A 21,174-nucleotide genomic window follows, 5' to 3' on the forward strand; every position below is an offset into this window, starting at 1 on the left:
CCAACTGTCCTAGTGTTTCACTCGGACCTTTGTGGATTCGGCGTTTTGTGGAATCAGTGTTCCGAGGCGCGTCTTCGTTTTATTTATCACTGCGCATCCTGCGTCCAGGTCTAATGCTCACGATGACACACTGTAATGATGCCGCCTCCACAGCACGTAAGCAGTCTTAGGAGCCCTCTGAATTTTTTTCTGGCCGCCATACCTTCTTTTTTCGCTGTTTTAAGTTTTATTCCCGACGCGCGCACACAAGAGTGCAGGCCAACGTTTGTGCAGGCCCATTCTCATTGCTGCTTCGCGGCGGGACCGCTATGAGGCGCCTCGGTTTTCTTGACAGACGGCCGACGCGCGTGCCGAAGAACGTAGACCGTACAGCTATCGCTGTAAATATACCTGCCGCCGCCACTTGGCGGCTACCATTGTTTATCGCGAGGTCGCAGATTTGACACCAGGCTGCCGCAGCCGCACTTCGGGGAAGACAGAATGAAAAGACATTTATGGACTGACATTTTGCGTGGTGAAGAAGCCCAGGCGGTCTAAATAATACACAAACCTCTACCTGTGACCGCGGTGGCTCAGTGGTTATGGTGCACGGTTGGTGACCCGAAAGACGCGGGTTCGATCACGACCGCGCTGGTCGAATTTCGATGGAGGCGAAACGCTAGAGTCTCGTGTACTGTGCGATGTCAGTGCACGTTAAAGAACCCCAGGTGGTTGAAATTATATGGAACGCTCCACTACGGCGTCCTTCATAGCCCGAGCTGCTTTCGGACGTTAAAGCCCCATAAACCATAAGCCAATGCAAACCTCTACCACGGCGCCCTTAGGGCTTATGTGTAGGTTCGAATCTTACAAATATAATGTGCGTAGGAAGATTGGAGCGCCTGTGCTATATTTCCTGTAGAACTTTAGTTCACGTGAGTCATGCATGTGACCATTCAATTTTTTTCGCCTCCTGGTCATATTTGTGTCCCTTTAAATCCAACCCCCTCTTCACGGCAGCGATCCGCGGATGCTCTTCTTCTCAATCTTGCTGCCTTTCCCCGTTTTCTTTTTTCCTTTTTCGATATTTTTTTTTTGGCGCAGGGGCAAACAAGCCTAACTTTTCTTCGTCGCGCTTGGCGCAACCAGAAAATTGAGAAATTTCTTTGTTTCTCACAATCATTGCCGCAGTTGCTTTGTTCGGTGGACGTTCCGCACTGCGCCTGGCACGTAATGCGAATTTCCTCACGCGTAAGTGAGCTGGAGGGATCATCTGAGTAACAGCGTTTGTTTTGAGGAGCGTGACGGCTTGGGCGAGTTGGCAATACAGAGATGCAACTTTTCAGCGTAAACACACGCAGGTCGTGAAGACGAGAAGACACTCTCATTAACGCTTTTCTCACGTGAACCTGCTACTGAGACACGGCGAATTGTGGCGAGTCCCCGAGCCTGTGGACGGGACGAAATGCCGCGAGCGAAAATACCGGGAAGGGCAGCGTACAATAAACACTGCCCCGCCTTTCGGCAGAGACAGTTAGTCTGTTACTGGCCAGTAATGTGCACTGTCGATTTCGGGCAGCCTTCTGTTCTGCACTCGGCTCGGGGAATGCCGGTGACCCGTTTAGCTGTCATTCCAAGGACCGGTTGTATAACGCGTATGTTATTCACGAGAAAATGCCGATATCAGTCCCTGCAAGCGTGCATTGTCGAAGGCCCCTCCGTCACCGCAACGTACTCGTGACCTCCAAATTTCCTCGCGCACGAGCTTAGGTGTGCGACGTATCGCCGTCAGAGGCCCTTTAACGGGCGGTGCGGGACTGGCTGCCAAATGGGTCTCCGACGTCGAAGCCAGATCGGCATGCGACCTTCAGTGCGCCGACAGCTGCCGCCAAACTGTTATGCGGGGTACCTTACGCCCATGCCTGTGTTGGGCGGGGTTACTGGCAATTATTAACCAGCGCCAGCAACGCACTGGCGCTTGACGCATTACTCTACCACCTTAATCTTCCAATGCATCGTTTATGATGCCTTTGTGTTTCCCTCAATAACCTGTTCTCCTCCCACTGTCTTACTCTTTATTTCCTATTTGATGAGGAAATGCATCTCGCAAATTACGCAGCTACCTGGGTTTTTTTATTTTCTTGAAGGAGCAAGTCTGGTTTCATTAGCAGAGTTTGGGGCGACTATGTTGTATATTATATTGCTCGTTTACAGCTACTCCGATCTTGTCCGGCGTGGATGGCGCCTCGCTTGAATTTGGTGTCGTTTTTAAACCACCCGACTTCTATGTCGAAGGTCGTATTCTCGCTCAATTCGTTGCGCAGCAACGCAAACAATAATTCCTTTGAAAACATGCTATCACGCTGCAGTGCAAGAGTACCACTGGCATAAAAAAGCATCAGAATAGAAAAAGAAACTAAACGCTCAAGTCTAGGCAACAGGTTGATGGGTTGTTTTATGCCAAAGCAACACTGTGGGTTATAAGACGCGCCCTATTGGCGTGCTCTGGGTTAATTTCGACCAATTGATGCTCTTTTACATTACCTGATCACCGATATATTGACTTTTTTTTTTCTGTCGATCCGCATCCCGCAAGCTTTTGTCCATGACTGTCCACCGAAGAAAATGTTCGCAGGCTTTTGTTGCATTGCTTGTGTTCTTTCTGACAAATTATATAATTTCACAATCATAGGGGTTTTATTAGTGTATTTAGTACCAGGCATAATTAATACTTTCGCAGGGAACCAAGAACCAGCGAACCAAGCTCTCTTACGTAATAAAGGCTCACAAATTCGGCCTAAAATATTCATTTCACCTGAAATGCCACGAGATAAAAAGATTTAAGAAGATAAGGCGCTCAGTTAGCGTAGTGTATGCGACGGATAAAAACAAAACATGAGCTCATATGCTACCGTGTTATGTAGTTAACTCTGCTGTCAGTTTTAACCTTCCTTGGAATACGTGTATTGCAGGCTTACAAAACGGACGGGAAGTTTTCTCGTTCACGGTTCGAATACGAACCCCCACTTGTTCTATAAGCTTGTGCTGTCAGATATTAAGGAACGAAATTGATACGAACCCTTCTTCTCTAGGCAGAGGAGCAAGAAGTTCATAAGCATGCGAATGAAGGTGCCGGTGAAGGAGACGCGCCATTTCACAGATATCGTCAGCATCGCGAGGCTCTGGGCATCGGAGCAGGACACTGAGAGCCCAAATAATTGACGGGAAACTTTACAAGCACGCGCCGCGCAAACTGTTGTGGCAGAGAAAAACACGGCCTGTCGCGTACCAGATCGCGATGCGAGAGTTCCCACTATAAATACGCCCGTATCGCACCGCTCGATGCCTATCTGTTTGGGTGCGCGGCCACCTCTCACCGCCGACGTGACATTGAAGGCAATCAATGCACCACACGTCGCCGTGTTGGGGACGACCGTCTGCGGCACCGACTCGGGAGGGCTCTGCCGGCGGTCATGCTCGACTTCCGCGAGCGGAACGATAAAGCCACCGGGAAAAGAAAAGACGGGTCGCGGGGCCCTTGGAAAAGTGGCGCTCGAACTTTCCCCGAGCGCCCCAGCGTGCCCAGGGGTCGGCGCAGCAGTGCCCGCCCACCGCACGCAGCGGGACACTATAAATGCGAACAGCGCGCCGGGAAGCCTCCACACGAAGCTTCCTTCCGATCACTATGAGGAACACCGTGAGTATACGCCGCCGCTGCACCTCTTCGCGCTCGTATGCTCGGAACGGGTGACTTTTGTGGCAGCGTGGTTTCGGTTGCCACGCTTACTGTCGTTCTCTTGTACCTGCTGGATGGAACCGCGAACAGCGGGTGGGGATCGGTAGCCAAGTGACGATCCCGACGGCATAGCTGTGGGTGAGCACCTGTGCTTGTGACCAGAAGAAAAGATAGTTGCAAAACCTTTCTTCCGGTACGCAGGTATGGCTCTGCGAGTGGGACTAGCCGGTTCGCCGGTTGTCGCGTGTAAGGTAACCACAGGTGTTGCGGGGAAATAAGGCATGAGCGGAAAAGGCGCCGACAAGTATAGTTAAGCGACAGCGCGACCTGCTTTTTACGCCAGCTTTGCGTTATCCATGCTGGATCTAGCAGCACGTATTTTCCACAAAAGAGGCGGCGGAAGGACGCCGGTCGCGTTCTTTGATATTCGGCCAGCCGTAGACGTGTCACGCGCTGCTCCTTTATGATTCCGTATTCTTTGAGATAATGGCTGGCTACCCTGAATAATTCCGCATTTTCCTGGTTTCCGTGTCCATGAGTTCTTTTTCTGTCATTTTGTTTAATTCTGAGCAACTACTGTAAAGGCACAGCTCACGACTTGGAACCAGCACTTCCTGATTTAATCACTCCCTGCCCAGTTTTGCGTCTGTAGATGAGCTCGCGAGCCCGAAGCGCAAAGTCTGTAGTTAGTTTCAGCCTCGTCGACAAGGCCTTGGAAGGTCATAACCACACACGTGGACAGGGAATCTGAGCGTGAAAGGGGTCCATTTATTTCGCTAAGAGCAGTGTTTATGCACAGAAAGCAGCAGGATTATGCCACTGAGTGGACGACTGACACAACCACTCAGCACTTTTGTTTGTTTCACTCACTCATGTGCCGCATTTAAAAGTACGCAAGGCTTTTATTTCGAAGGACATCTTTGCCTACCACTCTAAAATGAAATGCCCCTCCCTGTCCCTGGTTTACGCCTCGCTGCATCCGTTATCGGCTACCAATGCTGCACCAACGCTATGTGAGATAGTTCGAACTTGCTGTTCACAGCCAAGCGCGTGTTTCCGGCCAGGTAGCCCCCCTTGCTCCTATCGCGTGTGGCCAGGTCGGGAATATATTAACGCATAAATAACGAGTCCATTTTAATATCTACCGCTTCGAAGTGCCGGCGATCAGTCGCCCACAGCGGCCGTTGCTCGCGCTTATGCGCTGACCGGGCCACGCATTCCAGGAGAAACGCGCCTACTCAGCCTTGGCGTTCGCAGCGGTGGGCCAACTCTGCTGCTCGCGAGGGCGCTCTAAGTTTGCAACTGGGCTACACGGAACGATAATGTTACAGTCTGACCCCGACGTGTATTGAAATGTTTGGCTACGCTCAAGAGTCTGTGGTCCAGTCTCAGAAATGATGACGGTGCGCGTCAGACCATGTAGTTCTGCACCTAGCTCGATAAGGAACGGTCAGTACGAAAGCGTACCGAAGGTTGCCTTATCCACCCGGGCATTCTCGGCGCGCTCGCGGAAATGACAGGGAATCGGTTGCATATCAGATATATACTTTCTGTCTTCCTTTGCGTGTTGCGTTGTTTGTCTTGCTTGTGTTGGCTTGGAACGAGCATAGTTGCATGCGCCTCGTATCTTTTCGTTTTGCTTGCAGTTGGCCTGCCTCAGTCGCGTTGCCAGGGGTCCACCGAGGTCGATCGGCTGAGGGCAGGCGAGAAAGACTGGCCCGCCAGGGCATCATTATTGAGGATGTAGGCCCATGCGGCGCAAGGACAGATAGGGCGGTGGATAAAGCAAGGTGACCTGACAATCACACACGTTCGGCCTACACAAGTAATTAGAGCAAATTGGAAACCTCCCGACGCGAAAAAATAAACCGAGAAACGTGTCTACTAAAAGCAAGCAAAAGAAGCTCTGCTCGGAGGGACCCTGAGCTAAATTGTCGGTCTCCCACGCAGGAGGCGGGATAATTGACACGCTAATTCTCAGTCGAGTATGCAAATGGCGTCTTTGATCTGCAAGAATTCGAACCCGTCCGGTCATAACAGCCAGGCCTCCCACTGGGCTATCCGTACCGGCTTTTGAACCGTCACTAACGTTGCTTCAGCATATTAGGCAAAAGAAAACAAGCATAGAGCGAACGAGCTAAGACAAATTGCTCCCCACCGGCCCCTTTGCGAAACTTAAAGGTGGCCGCGCTTTGAGCTAAAGTCAGGAGCTAGTGGACCGTTGTTGCGCAAGAATGAGTTCATTATGATAACGGTGGCCGGACAAGAGCGCCACGGGGTCTCCTTTGAGGACTGCATACGTAATGGTGCCCCGCGCGACCGATGTCGGAGCGGCAAAGCGCCACCCAACCAAGGCCAACACTGCGGGGCCTCTATGCAGTGAATGGAGTGCTTGTCAACGGAGTGCGCAGCAGCTGTCATTCATCGATGGCCTTTCTCACAAAGGAGGAAACGAGGGCGTTGAAATGCGGCTATGTGTAGTCGTTATGTCCCCGGCCGTCTGGCCTGCCACTGCCACTTCACCACGGAGGACGCCGCGACTGGCACACGTTGAAGTAGGAGTTTCGGTCCCGCACATGCACACGAGGTATAGTTAGCATGAATCGTACGAAAAGTGTCGTCGCATCCTCTGAGAAGCGGTGCACGGCAGTCTAGATACCCTGGAGATGAACCATTCGGTGAACGATATGGGTACAGTGTACTCTTTTTCCAGGGGTGAAAAAAGGCGCATTTTGTCAGGATCAAGGAAAAACAGGGGCCTATGTTACTATACTAAAATACAATTTGAACGGAGGTCACTTAAAAGAACTTTTCGCTCACATGATCTCTTGCGAAATCCTCTGATGCAACTTTGAATGTGTTCACTGCGGATGTGTTTTAGTTGAACGAATTTCCCCTCCCTGCAACTTTCAGTTCAGCGAACAGATTGGGAAGCGTTCATCCTTCCGGCAAACATCCAGCACTTTTTGCCTCCGAAGCATCCGACACTGCAGTTTAAAAGCTGCGGAGCTCGTAAAAATTTGTGGCCTCATACTTTCAATTGCAAACTTGTGGATTCCATATCTGCTTTATTTTGAAATGGCTGCATAGCTGGCTTGTAGATAGAAGGGGTCCATTACTAGAAGGTTATAAAACGATAGCCTAATGTACTGGCTAGCGAGCTTGCCTCTTCTGTTTCAGGAAAGAGTCGAGGAAAACCTTCTTTCGAAGGAAATGCATCACGAATTACATCAAGAGTGGCACTAATGTATCTATAGAGGTTAAAAGCCTTTGCCGATCGGCAAGCATTTGTACCAAACCAAAAAGTGCACTAAAGGAAAGAAGAGACCGCCTATTTTACTTTTCCAATAATGAATATGAAAGCTAAGCAGAAAATTACTGCATTTATCAAAAGTGTCAAGCACAGAATGCATGCGCGCAGTTTTAATTACAGTAAAATACATGAAATTAATGCCTTTTGGAGCTATATAAAACTTTAAAATCTACTTTGGTTCATGAGAATCAGTGACTGCATGTTTATTTAATTTCAGCCAGCTTTCACTTAGGCGAACATTTACGGCATTTAAGCGTATTAGCTACAAATTCAAAAGAGTTAACTGTTCGGCTAGTAGGTAGCCCGGCATCATATTAATTTTATTTAGCTAAATGAAATGAAACTTGATAACTACATCAAAACTTACATGTTTAAAAATGAAAGCAAAAGTCCCATGTCCAGCCAGTAGAATTTCCAGACCATGTTTCCGACTGGTCGCTTTGCACTCTTCCTGAATTGATTGTCCCACCTGTTAACTGCGAAGACCTACAGGTGCGTGTATGAGTAAACGCAGCACGCTATTCTGTTCTCAGTGCAGTGGCGCCTGTCGCAGCAGAAGTAATTCAACATGTGCGTATTAGAATCCGCACCTGCACATTTTCATACGGAAGCGTGTAATGAGTGTCACAAGTCCATAGCGTGCTCCGTTTACTTCTGTCCGCTCCTGTACGTCTGTAGTGAGTATTTGTAGCAATAGGAATTTCGCCGTAAACCAAGAACATGACACACGACATCCTAGTTGCTCAGCCAGCATTATAAACTAAAATAATATCGCTAAAGATTAGGCCGGACTGAAACCTGTTGTAAATTGAATACATTGAAAAATAAAACGAAAAAATTAATTCTATGCACGGATTTCATTCAATCGTGAGGGGGGGGGGGTGTATTGTGGAAAAAAAGCGTAGAAGTATTGCGAACAAAATCGGGTCGTGAACATTCCCGTTCAGGCGAAAAAAAAAAAAAGAACAGTTCCTCCTAATACATCATATTTTAGTAACTTCTCTTATTCGTCAAAGGAAGTCATTTGGAAGATAGTAAAATTAAAGGTTATGTTTGTTTGAAGCAACCGAGAAGTCGTGACATGTGACCGTACTGCCCTAGAAGTTAAATAAGAAGAGCAAAAGAAAGAGCGAAAAGTTAAACATGCAAATGATGAACGAATAAAAATAGGCGCGTCTGCTTTTCAAAGAAAAATGAAACATTACACCAACGCGCACTGCTCGAGCGGGTCAATCCTTTAGTTTTGGCCTAACAGCCTGCACAAACCCAACCTTTCGAAAATCGAAACTAGTTCATTTTTATTCTTCACATTCCTTCTGTTTTATTCAACGTCTGGCATTACTGGTTGCGCCTGTACTTGTGACACAGGACGCGTCGCGACGTTCTAAAGGTTCAGAGACGCGGACAGTGTAATACCTTCCTGTTCTCCACACTTTCAACATCGCATGCTCGTATACGTTATTCTAAATCTACTTGTTTTGTAGAACCTTAAGCAGTCCGTGCTGGCCTTTACGCGCTTTTGCTAAATTTTTCAGGCGAAGCAGTCGAATCAGTTTAGACTTGCGTAGTGCGTTGCAGCTTGGCTCTCTAATACTCTCGCTCATGTTTGCTTCGCAGCTCTTCCCCTTCCTTTTCCTGCTCCTTCCAGATATTCAGATCAGGAAGCGGTTCCATCCATTCGCGAGAAGGCCGATTTCCTGCTCTGCGCTTCTGAAAACGGTCGCTTCCCTATACCCGCTGCGGTCGCTTGCAATCTGTGGCGCTGTACGGCTGAGCGCAAGGCCACCGGCTCAATTCCTGTCCGCAGGAGCCGCATTTCGATGAAAGCTGGATGCAGAAACTTCCGCGTAAATATTCCGGTTAACCTGAAGAAACACGAGGTTGGCGAAAATAGTACGTAGTATTCCACTCCCTCGCAGACCAGGTACAGCTTCAGCATGTAAAGTTCCGTTGTAGATTTTGCCCAACTGCACGGACTGTCAAGACATCCTTCCGCAAGTGACAACCTGAGGGGTCCTCCCTATTTACAAGTATTTAAAGGGTTTTGTAAAGCATTTTACATGGACGATGCCGCTTCTCGGGGTCTGATGCTTTCTCTTTCGAACCGTTGTAGCGACATTTATACTGGAACCTATATAGACATGCCTCGACCCAGCACGGAGAGCAATCGTCGGAGAGCCGTACGTCAGTGTTCAGCCGTGTGTGTGTGTGTGCGTGCGCGTGTGCGTGTGCGCGTGTGCGTGTGTGCGTGCGTGCGTGTGCGTGCGTGCGTGCGTGCGTGCGTGTGCGTGCGCGTGCGTGCGTGTGTGTGTGCGTGCGTGCGTGCGTGTGCGTGTGCGTGTGTGTGTGTGTGTGTGTGTGCGTGCGCGTGCGTGCATGCGTGCGTGCGTGCGCGTGTGTGCGTGCGTGTGTGTGTGTGTGTGTGTGTGCGCGTGTGCGTGTGTGCGTGCGTGTGTGCTTGTGCGTGTGCGTGCGTGCGCGTGTGTGCGTGCGTGTGTGTGTGTGTGTGTGTGTGTGTGTGTGTGTGTGTGTGTGTGTGTGTGTGTGTGTGTGTGTGTGTGTGTGTGTGTGTGTGTGTGTGTGTGTGTGTGTGTGTGTGTGTGTGTGTGTGTGTGTGTGTGTGTGTGTGTGTGTGTGTGTGTGTGTGTGTGTGTGTGTGTGTGTGTGTGTGTGTGTTACATACACACTTTAAACAACACGCCATTCGCTCATATTGGGCACCGGGCAACTGGTGGCTTTTGATTTTAAGCGACCCAAATTGAGACTTTGTGACTCATATAAGCCACGAGAATGGCTACAATGAATGAAAAATAACGTGACAGGGACTATTTGAGAGTAATCGTTCCTCGCTGCCGCAGCTGTTCGTGGTGGGCGTTGCGGTGCTGTGCGTCGCGGTCCAGCTGGGCCGCTGCGGGGACGTGGGACCTGGAGGTTTTGGTGCCGCGGACCTGGCCCTGGGTGGCTTCGGAGCAGAGCAGCTGGGCTTCGGCGGAGGCTCCGGTGCGGGTCTTCTGGGCCTTGCTGCCCCGGGAGCTCCCCTTGCCGTACCGCTGGCTGCTTCGGTGTCCTTCGTGCGGCAGCCGTTCGTTCGGGTCGGCTACGTGGCGCGGCCCGTGGTCACCTACCTTCACCACCCTGTGGCCACCGTGAGCCACACCATACGACCTTACGTCAGTATGAGCCAGGTTCTGGTTGGCTCCAACGTGCCTCTGGCTGGCGTAGGACCAGGGGCTGGTGGCCTGAAAGCTGGATACGGCTGGAAAAAGTGAAGAACTCGCTCTCCGGAGCCACTCCCTCGTACAGGAGCACTGCTGTATACAGTGGACTGCCTCGCCAACTAATCTTCGTCAGCACGCCAACCTCTCTCCGAACTAAAACAACTGAGCCGCGGCGCCTGGCTGGAAGGGACAAGCGCAGAGTCGTCGCCGTCGCGTAGCCATTGTGTGTTTATCAGGACGGGAGCCGCATGCTGATTTCTATCATATTTGTTTCACACGTCCGTGGCAGAACCTTACGAAAAGGTGGCACGAGTTTATATAGGTCTGTGTGGGGCTTCAGCATGTATTGAACGCTTAGGGCAGTGCGCAGCAAGTGAAGGCGCAGTTCCCTCTTTTCTAGTCGTGTTTATACCACAAGAGTATGCACTGATATTTTTTTTAATCCATCCACCGGAATGAAAGTTGAAAGTGTCGTCGCTTTTTTTTGTTGTTGCATGCATCACACTCGTATACTGCATTACACTTCAATACGCGCGAGCACTCAAGTTATTAAAAACGCGTGACACGAACTTTGCCCGCATTCGTTCAGGCTTTATTCTTCATTATATTCAAAATAAAACTGATCCCAAAAAATGCTATCTACAAAGTGCCTCATTTTTTTCCCGGCATTACTGACGTACATATTAAAGCAGACGTGTCATCTCAACTTCACCCCAAATGGCTTCCATTTTCAGCAGGGACCCTGGAACAGGGGAGGGGGAAGGGGCGGGGGGGGGGGGCGCCCACCTCCCCCCCCCAACATTTTTCTAGAGGGGCCAGCGCCCCCTCCCCTTTTCCCGTCTCCATTGATTGCTTGCACTTGGGTCAGATTTCTGACACTCGAAACATTTCAGTTCTAGGACTCTTAATGCAAAACACAGTGGGGCTGAGCTACTTGGCTTCGTAGCCAGTTGTAAAGCATTTCGTATATGAGTAACCTAAACCAGTCATGTCCCAACCGAAGTCGACTGTCTGACCCGTGTACATGATCATGATAAGCAGAATTAAAAAAAACTATGCACAAACTTTTTAATGCAATTGGTCGCTCCTCGTGTGTAAAGCTTCCCATCTATAAAGCTTCCCATTTCAATTCGTTTTATTTTGCCGTGAATATATTTGCCCCGTTTGTTCGTTCGCAATCAGAACCGCCGGCACGCGGCTTTATCATTCTCTTTTGTAAGGTGAGGTGAGATCATACTTACCTACATTGATGGCGACGTGCAAATGCTTCCACAATTTTCCAGATTGTTGTAGTTGCTTTTTGGTGTTTATCTCCAAGTTCCTTGAGAGCTTTAAATTGAGCGTGGCCAAGAATAGCAGGCATTCAGTTTGATGACCGCTGAGCACGCTTGTGGCTATCGCCGCCGCCCAGTCACTCAGTTCTGAGTGGGCGCGAGTCAGCTTCTTAAACAGTTTCTTTTGGGAGCCTTTTCGTTGTCTTCCTGACTGCAGGATTGCCGTCACCACAGCGTGAGAGTTTTCATCAATCTTTAAACATTAAAAAATAAACAATATAAAATTTATTATGTAAATGTGCATTATAAATAAATAACAAAATAATCTCTAAGCCTTGCCCCCCCCCCCCATCCCCTCAAAAAAAAAGTTCTGGAGTCCCTGAATTTAAGTCAATATTTTGGAATCAAGTCAGATGACAGATTTTACAGACAACCAGGCTGCTACCGAACGAGCTCCATCAATGGCTCGCAAGGTCCGCGAGTTCCTTCATAACACGAAATATTTGCTGCAGGAACCCAAAGTAGAGCGTAGGTTACCACTTAATGTATGACATACTTCAACACGCATTTTCCTGAATGTGTATCAGCTGCTGCTGCCGTCTGAATCCACCGTAGTGCCGCATCCGCAAATATTGTTCGTACCAGGATGGAAAGAAGGGCACAACGAACTAGGCAGGCCAGCGCGTATTTCTGCCTTATTTTGGATGGCAGCTTCCTCTCTTTGTGAATGAACGCTAAAGCTTAGTTGTCTTGCCTTAACTACCCCAGTTATATAGTTGGCTTGAACAACTCATTAAAATGCCAAAGTTGCGTGGTTAGACGACTCTCGCTGTTGAAGCACGAAAGCAATGCTGCCTAGTGAATAAAGGAGGTTTTTCTGCTTTTGATCGACACCTGTATGCATATAAATTTCGTTAATGGCGCTTATACTTATTCCACGGATAACTTTTATACCTAGGTTTAAATGAACAGTCAACGCATACTCTAATGACATCCAGGAGACGCAAAACGCCTCGGTGCACTAAGAAGGAAAAATGACACACACTTCCTCTCCTTGGACGTAACAGGCATATTAAAGCTGAACGTTTTCACTTAGAACGACCAAACCGATCGGAGCTATCAAACAGCAAAAAGCAATATGTCGCGCCAAAAAACCTCCTGCCAAAAGCAGTCAACACTGTACTCTTTTATTTTAAAATCGGTACTGCGTCAGCGCGTTCAACAGTGGCAATTCTTTTATTTCCTAATATTTATGAAACATTTTAAATTTTATGTCGATTCAAGGTACTAGTCAATCTAATTTCAATCTCCTTTTGCAAGTAATATTCTCGGTAAATTTAATGCGAAGTAGTAGAGTGGTTATCCGACCACAACACTGTTTTGGTTCTTTTAAAATGTCGCGTGTACATGACTTTCATTCTGCTTACGGTGTGCCTATCGTAGGGAATTTAGAGTTAGAACCTGAAGAATTTCTTGATGGAGCCAGAAAGTCGGCCACGCCTTGTCTGATATTAACGCTATTTGATCAAATTTTAAGAACGCTGCACACGTGTGCATTCAACTTCATGCTGCGTTTAAGATTCAGAAACCTAGTGACCAGTTACAAGGAACATTATGCATTTTATGGATTACAAGAGAAAATATACATATAAAAAGTTAACCTAATTAAAAGTTTAAAAAATGTAACCTAAACATCTCCGAGATAGACTTTCTTTATTCGCCGACAAAGAAAGGGTGAGACTGGAAGGCACAAGATTCAGTGAGTGGTGTGTAAGGTAGAGGGGATGCAGTTCGCAGCAGGATTACAAATACAAAAATATAAAGCCAGTTTTAATCTTGTGTATATCACTGAGAAGCTTTCTAGCTCGTTCTTTCGCATATAAGATATAAAAGAATTCTTCCAATGGTGCCAGTTTAGTTCAAATTAATTTTGCTGAGCAATTTGCAAAAGAGAGCGCCTTTTCAACTGTATTTCCAATGCCGCATGATGACAGCGTTAAAAAACTGAAAAAGCGTCCACTTGGTTTAAAGCTCTACGTAGCAGCATTACTTACAGCTGTTTGGAGCCACAACGAACAAGCAAAACTATTTCTCAGGTGCGTGTTGTTCCTTTGTCTTTACGGTCCATCTTTTCAACAAAAACCAGAGGGAGGATGGCTTCTTCAGCTTCTCCGTGAATTGCGCACCCAGTCATATCTTTTTCTTCAGGTTTATTAGGGCATGATCTTTCGTGCAACAGCACAGCAGAGGATGGCTTAAAAATGAGCACCCCGGCATACTCGAGCAGAGGAGCACGCTGCGCTAAGGAAGATGAGTAAGTTATTCCGTGAAAAGAATAAAAAAAAAAGAACGTTGGCTCCAGTGAACTGTTCAAGATAGCGCCACCTACGAGAGAGATACTGAAAAAAATTCCCTAAACGCCGTCTCGACAAAACGACAGCTACAAACAGAATTTAGTTGTCAAGTTGGTTATCAACAACCACATCAGTTAAAATTGTGACCACAAAGCTTTTTTTCGTATTATGCTTGTCAGACATAGTGTCGTATTACAGACAGTTTTTCTCCCTATTGCTTTCTTAATTCTTTTCTTCACCTTTTATGCTCCCCGTTCACATTCTGCCTCGTTGAAATTGTTAATTTTTGCTTACCTTTGCACCTTGATGAAAGTTTTCCGTTAATTCTTATATCGCCATGTAGATATTTATTAAATCTAACGGAGCGCATACTTTTTAGGACGAAGCTACAGCGCTTGTTCGATTAAACTCGTCGTGATACTCGATTGCATCGCCATCGTATATTAGATTACGTCAAGCACTCAGATTACTCTTTTTATTGATGGGCAGCTCGTTTTCGCTGCCGGGACTAATAAGATTGCACGCTGAGAGGAATGAAAATGGATAAAAACCTGCAGTTCTACAGATTAGATCACAATGGCAGCCTAGCAATCAACTGCGTAATTACCGTAATCGCTGTAGGGCTTAGGCAGCCATTAGGTCTCACGTAAGTGATCGTTAATTTACGATGACACACCGATGGCAGCTCCGTTACCAACAGCTAAAACCGCTCCTTTGGCTACCGACGCAAGCTGAAGCGCCTTATTGCGACTTATCAATGAAATGCGAAGTCCTCTCATAGTCATCGTGCCTGAACTCCTTAGCTCTAAGTATTTAGGGAAATGTGCCTAGCGGAGTGAATTTATTTTTTTTAATCTGCTACAAATTTGGCGATTCCCCACTATCTGTACCCCGGACAAAGGAAGACTTTTCTTAAACTGAGAAATTTCTGACAAAGCTGTGCAACTTTTCTTCTTAGTATTGGGCTGCGCTCAGGTGGGGGCTAAGGAGTAATTACTCCTTTAACCTAACTCCTTAACATTTCATTAGCTGTAACCAAGTCACCTTTCTTTGTTCCAGCCCTGACATATTTCCTTTTCTCTGGCTTAACACCTAGCGGTGCAGAATACAACAGGAGTTCCGATTTTTATGCACTTACCGATAATTGCCGAAAATGCTCGTGCTTCACACGTACTCGAAGTAGTTCACCAGGTTCGCTTGCGCAAAACCCATCTGCCCAGCCGCGTTCAATGGATGAAGTAAAGAAGTTATTTTTGCATCCGGTATTCATGGTCAGCGTTTAGCACACTTTAATAATTCAAGTGGCAGGGAGAGAAATAAAACAATACAGGCAGCCTCTGGACTAGAGCGTAAATGTTTATATGCGCTCTTTATAGTTGATACTGTAACTAACATCTTTGACTGTCTTCATCAAGGAAGTTTTATATTACAACATGGCTGCTTGCTGCGGTAAACCCACGTGAGTGATTCGCCAAATAAATTATAATGGAACTACTGATATCGCATGCAGGAAACCAGAGCGTTTAGGCTATAAGAAAATGTTTGCAACTGCCCATAATGGCCAAAATTTGTGGGCAAAAATAACTGCCTGCTGAACTATGAAGAACAAAGACCCAAGAATATGTGAAATCGAAAAATGAAAATGAAGATCGAAATAAAATAAACAGACTAGTGAATTGATCACTAATAAGGATCAAACCCTTATATACAACAATCCTCCCTGTGACATTCCTTAACTGGAGGTGATGTGAATACTGCCATAAGTCGATACCTGCTTTCAATGTCCTGCACACTATGTCCCTTTCTACAGCTTATTTCGCGCACTCTTTGAATGCGCTGCAGCTTTAGTGTGGCATCTTCAACGAAGTGCGCACGACAAGAACTGTAAAGCAAAAATATTGAGGGGACACTTCAGCTCCTCCTTAAAAGTATGCCGCGATAGCGCTAAGGCGTCCCTTCAGCGGCCTGGGGCTCTCTTAGCCTATCAGTTCGCAGACACGAATACTATTCTTTCACCATCGCATAACACTTATCCTACGATCCCACCCACACAGGTACTCCTTCTCTGTCGCGTAGGTTTTGCCTGCATGACCATACATGCGGAATTAATCATTCTCTACTTTACATTGACGGAACGCGAGAAGTCCTCGTGCTCCGCCTGACGCAGTGGTGCAGCGGTCAAGCGATGCGCCACTGCCTCGGCAGGTGCGCTGTTCCAAATAGCTTGTGAGATCCAGAATGCCCTTCCCGAGCAACCTCTCGTGACCAATCGTTAATTTAACTGTCCCCTACCACGGTGGGCAGGTTGTGATGACGTCATCAGGTCACGTGACCTAGGTGGCAGGTGGGCCACCTGCTTTTTCGCTCACAATGCCGCGACGGCACCGGATTTGTTGCAGAACGGGAGCCTTCAATCTATCGCGTTGAAACCTACGCCCTGACTATGTTCCTGATTGGTAAGTTATGATTCTTGCAACCAGCCGACTCTTTCTGCATCATGTTAAGCTAGTAACCGAAACTGCAGTGTCCAGGGTTTCGCCTAGCTTACCTGCGTAACTACACCAGGGCGTATACCTTTACGACACTCGTCACGTACCATGCAGCGGCAGCCTTCGTAGCGCGCCATCCAGTAATTAAGTGCACAGTTTGTTTCGAAAGCATTTGGACTCATTCGTTCGCGGAAGTGCCTGCGAAATGTGAAACCGGTAATATGAAGAAAAAAACAGAGCACACCTTCTAACTTGTGAAAGGTGGCGAAAGGGCACACGGTTACAGTGAGTTACCACATCATGCCAAACAGGCTTACTTTTGTTCTTTCTTTGCTTGTTGAAGAACACGCTATAAGACTGGTAGCCCTTCACCCCTCCTGATCTTTACCGCAAGTACGCCTCGCCAGAGCTCCAGGGCATTGCGCAACTTCCGTCCATGAGTTACGTCGACGCTTGCCAGGAGAACATCCCCACTTGGCTGGAATTTCAAGCTGATTTGCTATCGAGGACAATTACATCTATACTCGTTGTGGAATAATAGCGCCTATAGTGCGCGTATAGGCTGGAATGCCAAGCTTCCGGCCTTGGGATTTATGCCTCTTTGGCTTGGAGTCATATTTGTGAGCCGAAATGGCGATGCAATTGCTTGATTATCTTAAGTGCAGTAGCGGACCTCGAATGCCAAATTGGAGAAGTTGCAGTAACCCGAAATATATTTGTCGCGTGCCAGGGTCCTTAATGGCACTGCTGCTTGGCGAAGAAGCGGCGAGCCAAAGGAACCGTGGTGTCTTCGCGTTTTTTTTTACGAAAGCAATGCCCACAGTGTAATGCTGCTAGCAGACGCTGCTAGCGGGACGGATGTTACGAGACAACACATGCACCATTCGCAAAAGTGCTTGCCCTGCAAGAAAGCATACCGGCCTTCCGACAAACGGGATTTCGTCAAACACTCGACTATCGGTCTGTAAGGTATATACCACACTTTTACGTTCAGAAGAGGCAACAATATTTTTTTTATTATTGCATGAAAAGCATTATATGGTCGCATTTTGACTGTCCCGCGTCCACTTAATTTGTTCGTCCGACTCCACAAGCGTACAAGAACACCTGTGCAAAGGTAAATCAAATTCTGCGCACCAACTTTGCTTATGTAATGAATAGGTGAGCGTACGCAGATGCCGGACGTCGCAAAACGGGCCAATGTCCCAGGCTTTCATTTGGGCTAGTTGTTTGTGCAGTGAAACATATTGACTAGCGCAAACACAAACAGGGACCAAAGCAAGAGTAAGAGACAGGACACTAGCGTGTGTCCTGTCTCTTACTCTTGCTTTGGTTCCTGTCTGTGCTTGCGCTAGTCAATGTGTTTCACTGCCCAACGTCCCAGAGCTGTAATACCATGTGCTTCAGAACAAGACCCCCCGCCAATGCAGGTCGAACCTCGGCTGGATAACAGAGGGACACCCAAGTATTTACAAGGCGTATACGAGAGCCTCGAAGTGTACATGGGCCTCGGTGGAAGAGCCACGAAAAGGCGTCTACTGCATAAAGAAACACCCTGCCGCATAGGATGCAATAGGGTAATCCAGGTGTGGCACGGATTAGCCATGGAATCTAGTTCTTGTGTAAAAGCCTCACCGCGCTAGAGGCCGAATTTTTGCGCCGTATGGACGCTCGTATAAAACCGCCAAGGACAGCCGTAATTAACAGTCGTGTCCGAAAGGCGGAGTTTATGAAAGGCACGACAAAATAATTTATGATAAGACCCCGGCAAGGTGGTACGAGATCAATAACACAATGCCCTCAATGCCAATGGCGAACCCAAAAGCATCATTAAATATTACTGAACTTGAGGCAGTATTGTGTTGCGATCACAATGAAACTATAGAACCTTGCAGAGTGATTGGTTCAGTCGGCACCACCCACCACCTTATCGCTGAACAAGACGCGCCGAGAAACTCGCCCAATTCATTTTCTCTCAGCCTCGTGAGTGCGCTGCTCGTTCACAATGTTTTAAGCTGTTCCCTGGTGTTGCAATTAACAGTAAGACTGCCCTTTACAACACCCGTTTAATGAGTCCCATACGGCCAGACAGGACGTCTACCGTAATAAGTGGAGATAAGAAACGAACCACTTCCGGTGTTGCTATTGTTATAGTAGTTATAGTCTCCAGCAACAGTTTATATTAATAGCCTCCCAAAATAGGCTTCAGTAAAATGTTTGTCTTGGAGAAGGATCTTCTGAATATAACAGTGTTTTTTTTTCTAATATATCTGTCGTTACAGACCGCTGCAAGCGTAAGCTTCTCTCAGATATGTGGAACTTGGAACACTGGGGGCGTATGACACATTTGCACATTTCTCACGATGCATTTTAACGCAAACTTGCGAATTGGCTCCTTTTTTTCCTCCCTTTCTTGTGCCGGAAGCAACTAGCTTACCATTGTGATCGTCGTATTAACGAACAGACAGAAGCAGTCCGCAAGAACTAGCTAAATCGCTGCATCGACGATATGCCAACGCCCCCATTTCAGGTCACCGCGCGACACAAATTCACCACCGAAGCCGTGACAAGCTTGTGTTAATCACCAGCAAGCAGGGAGACGCTAACTGTAACTGCGAACTGCAGACCACTGGCAGGCGTCAGATTTTCCTTGCACTTCTCGGGCACCGCTTTATTTTTCTTAAAAGCCCTTCGTCTGCATAGAAAGCCAAATCACAAAATACCGACGGGCGTAAAGGAGTCAACACGCAGAAGCGTGCGGATCGACGCCCCTCGCGCATTTTCCGCGGTCAGTAGTATTCGACAACGGCGACGCCCTCGTCAGCCAAGTGAGAGCTCCCTGCTTCGCGACGCGCCGGCGGTGCGCGCGGAACATGAAAACGACAAAAGCGGAGAGAAACGCCCGCTCCCGAGAACGGCGGCGCCCGGGCTCCCACGCGCGTACTGCTGCCAGCAGCGGCTGCGCACCCGCGGGGTGCTGATATGCGGAAGGCAGTTTTGATGGCACGCTTCTACGAGTCGGAACGGCGGAATGCCTGGCCTCGTTCGCTTGCTGGCCGGTGCGACGCACGCGAGGCCCATTGCGTAATAATGGGCCGGGGGCGGCCACCCGCGGGCCCCGCACGCGGTCGCTCGTCGTCACGCTGGCAGCGGGACCCGTCCGCGGACCTCGCGTGCGGCTGTCTCGCCTTCGGCCAGCCAAATTGGTAACCGGCTGGCAGCTGCTGGTCACCCCCCTCATCTCCGACGGGCTCCAGCTGGGTAAAGGCGCGCTCACACTAGCGGGAAGCTTCCCGCGCCGGCACAGCGTCAACGTCGACGCTGCCTCGCAGCTCCTCGGAATGACGCTCACACTACGCGCGTTTTCTCGCTGCGGTTGTCTTGGAATGTGGAGAGAGGAGGCGCTGAGGGAGGACCCGAACGAGCAGAAAGAGAAGGGGATAGTCACGTGACACTAGAGAAGACTGGAAAGCGCACCCTGCTAGCTCCCCTCCCGTCGCCCTGGCAAAGCAGCCGCCGAGTGCCCCGGCCGGCCGGGGCCGGCCGGCCGGACGCGCGCAGCCTCCGCCTCCGCCGACGGGGTCACTGAACTGGGACCGACGTCACGGTTCACGGTCGGCGCCCATTGGCTGTTCTCGTCAGCGGCACGGGAAAAATAGGTACCGAACCCATCGCTCCGCGGGACGGGAGAGCAGGCTGTCCGCGGGAGAAAAACCGGCTTGGGCGGGAAGCGGCACGCGGGAAACGCCCGGCGTTGCGCGTTTTCCCGCTAATGTGAGCGCCCCTTAAGAAGGCCGTCACGCCCATCACGTGCCGCGGGCGCTGAGGCAGTGGGAGCGCGCATGATGGAACGCGCCTCCCGTTAGACACGACGACTCAGCCGTGGCCCTGGCTGTCAGCGGGTGCCGGCTAAAGAGCTGCGCTCGCGCTTTACCCCATCTCTGGGCCTACTCTCGTCTACCGATGGCGTGCTCTGCAGTGTTTAAAGCATCTTAAATGTTTAAATTGACGTCTTTCATGTACCTTCGATCATACAAGACAAGTGAAATGAGGTGCTCGTTATGACATACATAGGTAGGAAGCTAACAGACATCGAAACCAAGGAGCACAGGGAAATGTTTCCATCTTTTTTCTTTAATTTATGGTGCAGCTCGAACCATCATGTGTGCCACCGGCTGACGCAGACGAGAAACCACCGCCAACATATCGGCCTCCCGCTGGGGCGGTGCCGTCGAGTAAAGGCTGCAGGCGATTTCGTTTGCTCAAACCACACTTGAGAGCAGCACGCTCTTGGCCCGCAAGTGCGTTAGTCACGTGGTTCACTTTGTATTTCGCGGGTTTTCTTTGAAGGTGGGAAAAAAAGACACGCTGGAGGGTTTCCTTATCGTAAATGATGGAATGGCAGTTTCTGAAGGTGCTCGACAATTAACTCTTAAAATGTAAATAGTTGTGTAAAGTCAATATTAATTAGATAATTAAACTTAATTAAGCTGTTAATTAATTGCGCAACAAAACAATGTCTGTGGTGCGCAAGATGCCTGTCAGCAATATGCAATTGGTTTCACTCGCCTGTCTCTAATAATTTATTTTTTAACCCTTGGCTCAAGTTAGCTGGGAAATCCGGTACACGGTCTTGCAAAGAAATTCCGGCCATACAAGAATTCTGTCCAGAAAGTGTGGGAATACTGGTTATGTTTTAAAAGAAATTTCCGGTCAAGGGTAATGAGGCCCCTCTCACCGCAAAAATACAGCTCGAACAACTTAGAACGGCCGCAGGTATGACAAAAGCTTGTTTGTTGCGAAAGCGTTCG

The 21,174-nt window shown here is 48.5% G+C and overlaps 1 protein-coding gene across 1 annotated transcript; it reads left to right on the forward strand.

The window, feature by feature from the left end:
• The first annotated feature begins 3,547 nt into the window (after positions 1–3,547).
• On the forward strand, positions 3,548–10,477 carry LOC144136599 (uncharacterized). The gene is made up of 2 exons (XM_077669076.1): positions 3,548–3,676; positions 9,887–10,477. The coding sequence occupies exons 1-2, from the start codon at positions 3,614–3,616 to the stop codon at positions 10,295–10,297; spliced, it is 474 nt and encodes a 157-aa protein (XP_077525202.1). The 5' UTR covers positions 3,548–3,613; the 3' UTR covers positions 10,298–10,477.
• Positions 10,478–21,174: the final 10,697 nt, after the last annotated feature.

Source organism: Amblyomma americanum, chromosome 1, assembly GCF_052857255.1.
Source record: "Amblyomma americanum isolate KBUSLIRL-KWMA chromosome 1, ASM5285725v1, whole genome shotgun sequence".
In the NCBI taxonomy this organism is placed as follows: Eukaryota; Metazoa; Arthropoda; class Arachnida; order Ixodida; family Ixodidae; genus Amblyomma; species Amblyomma americanum.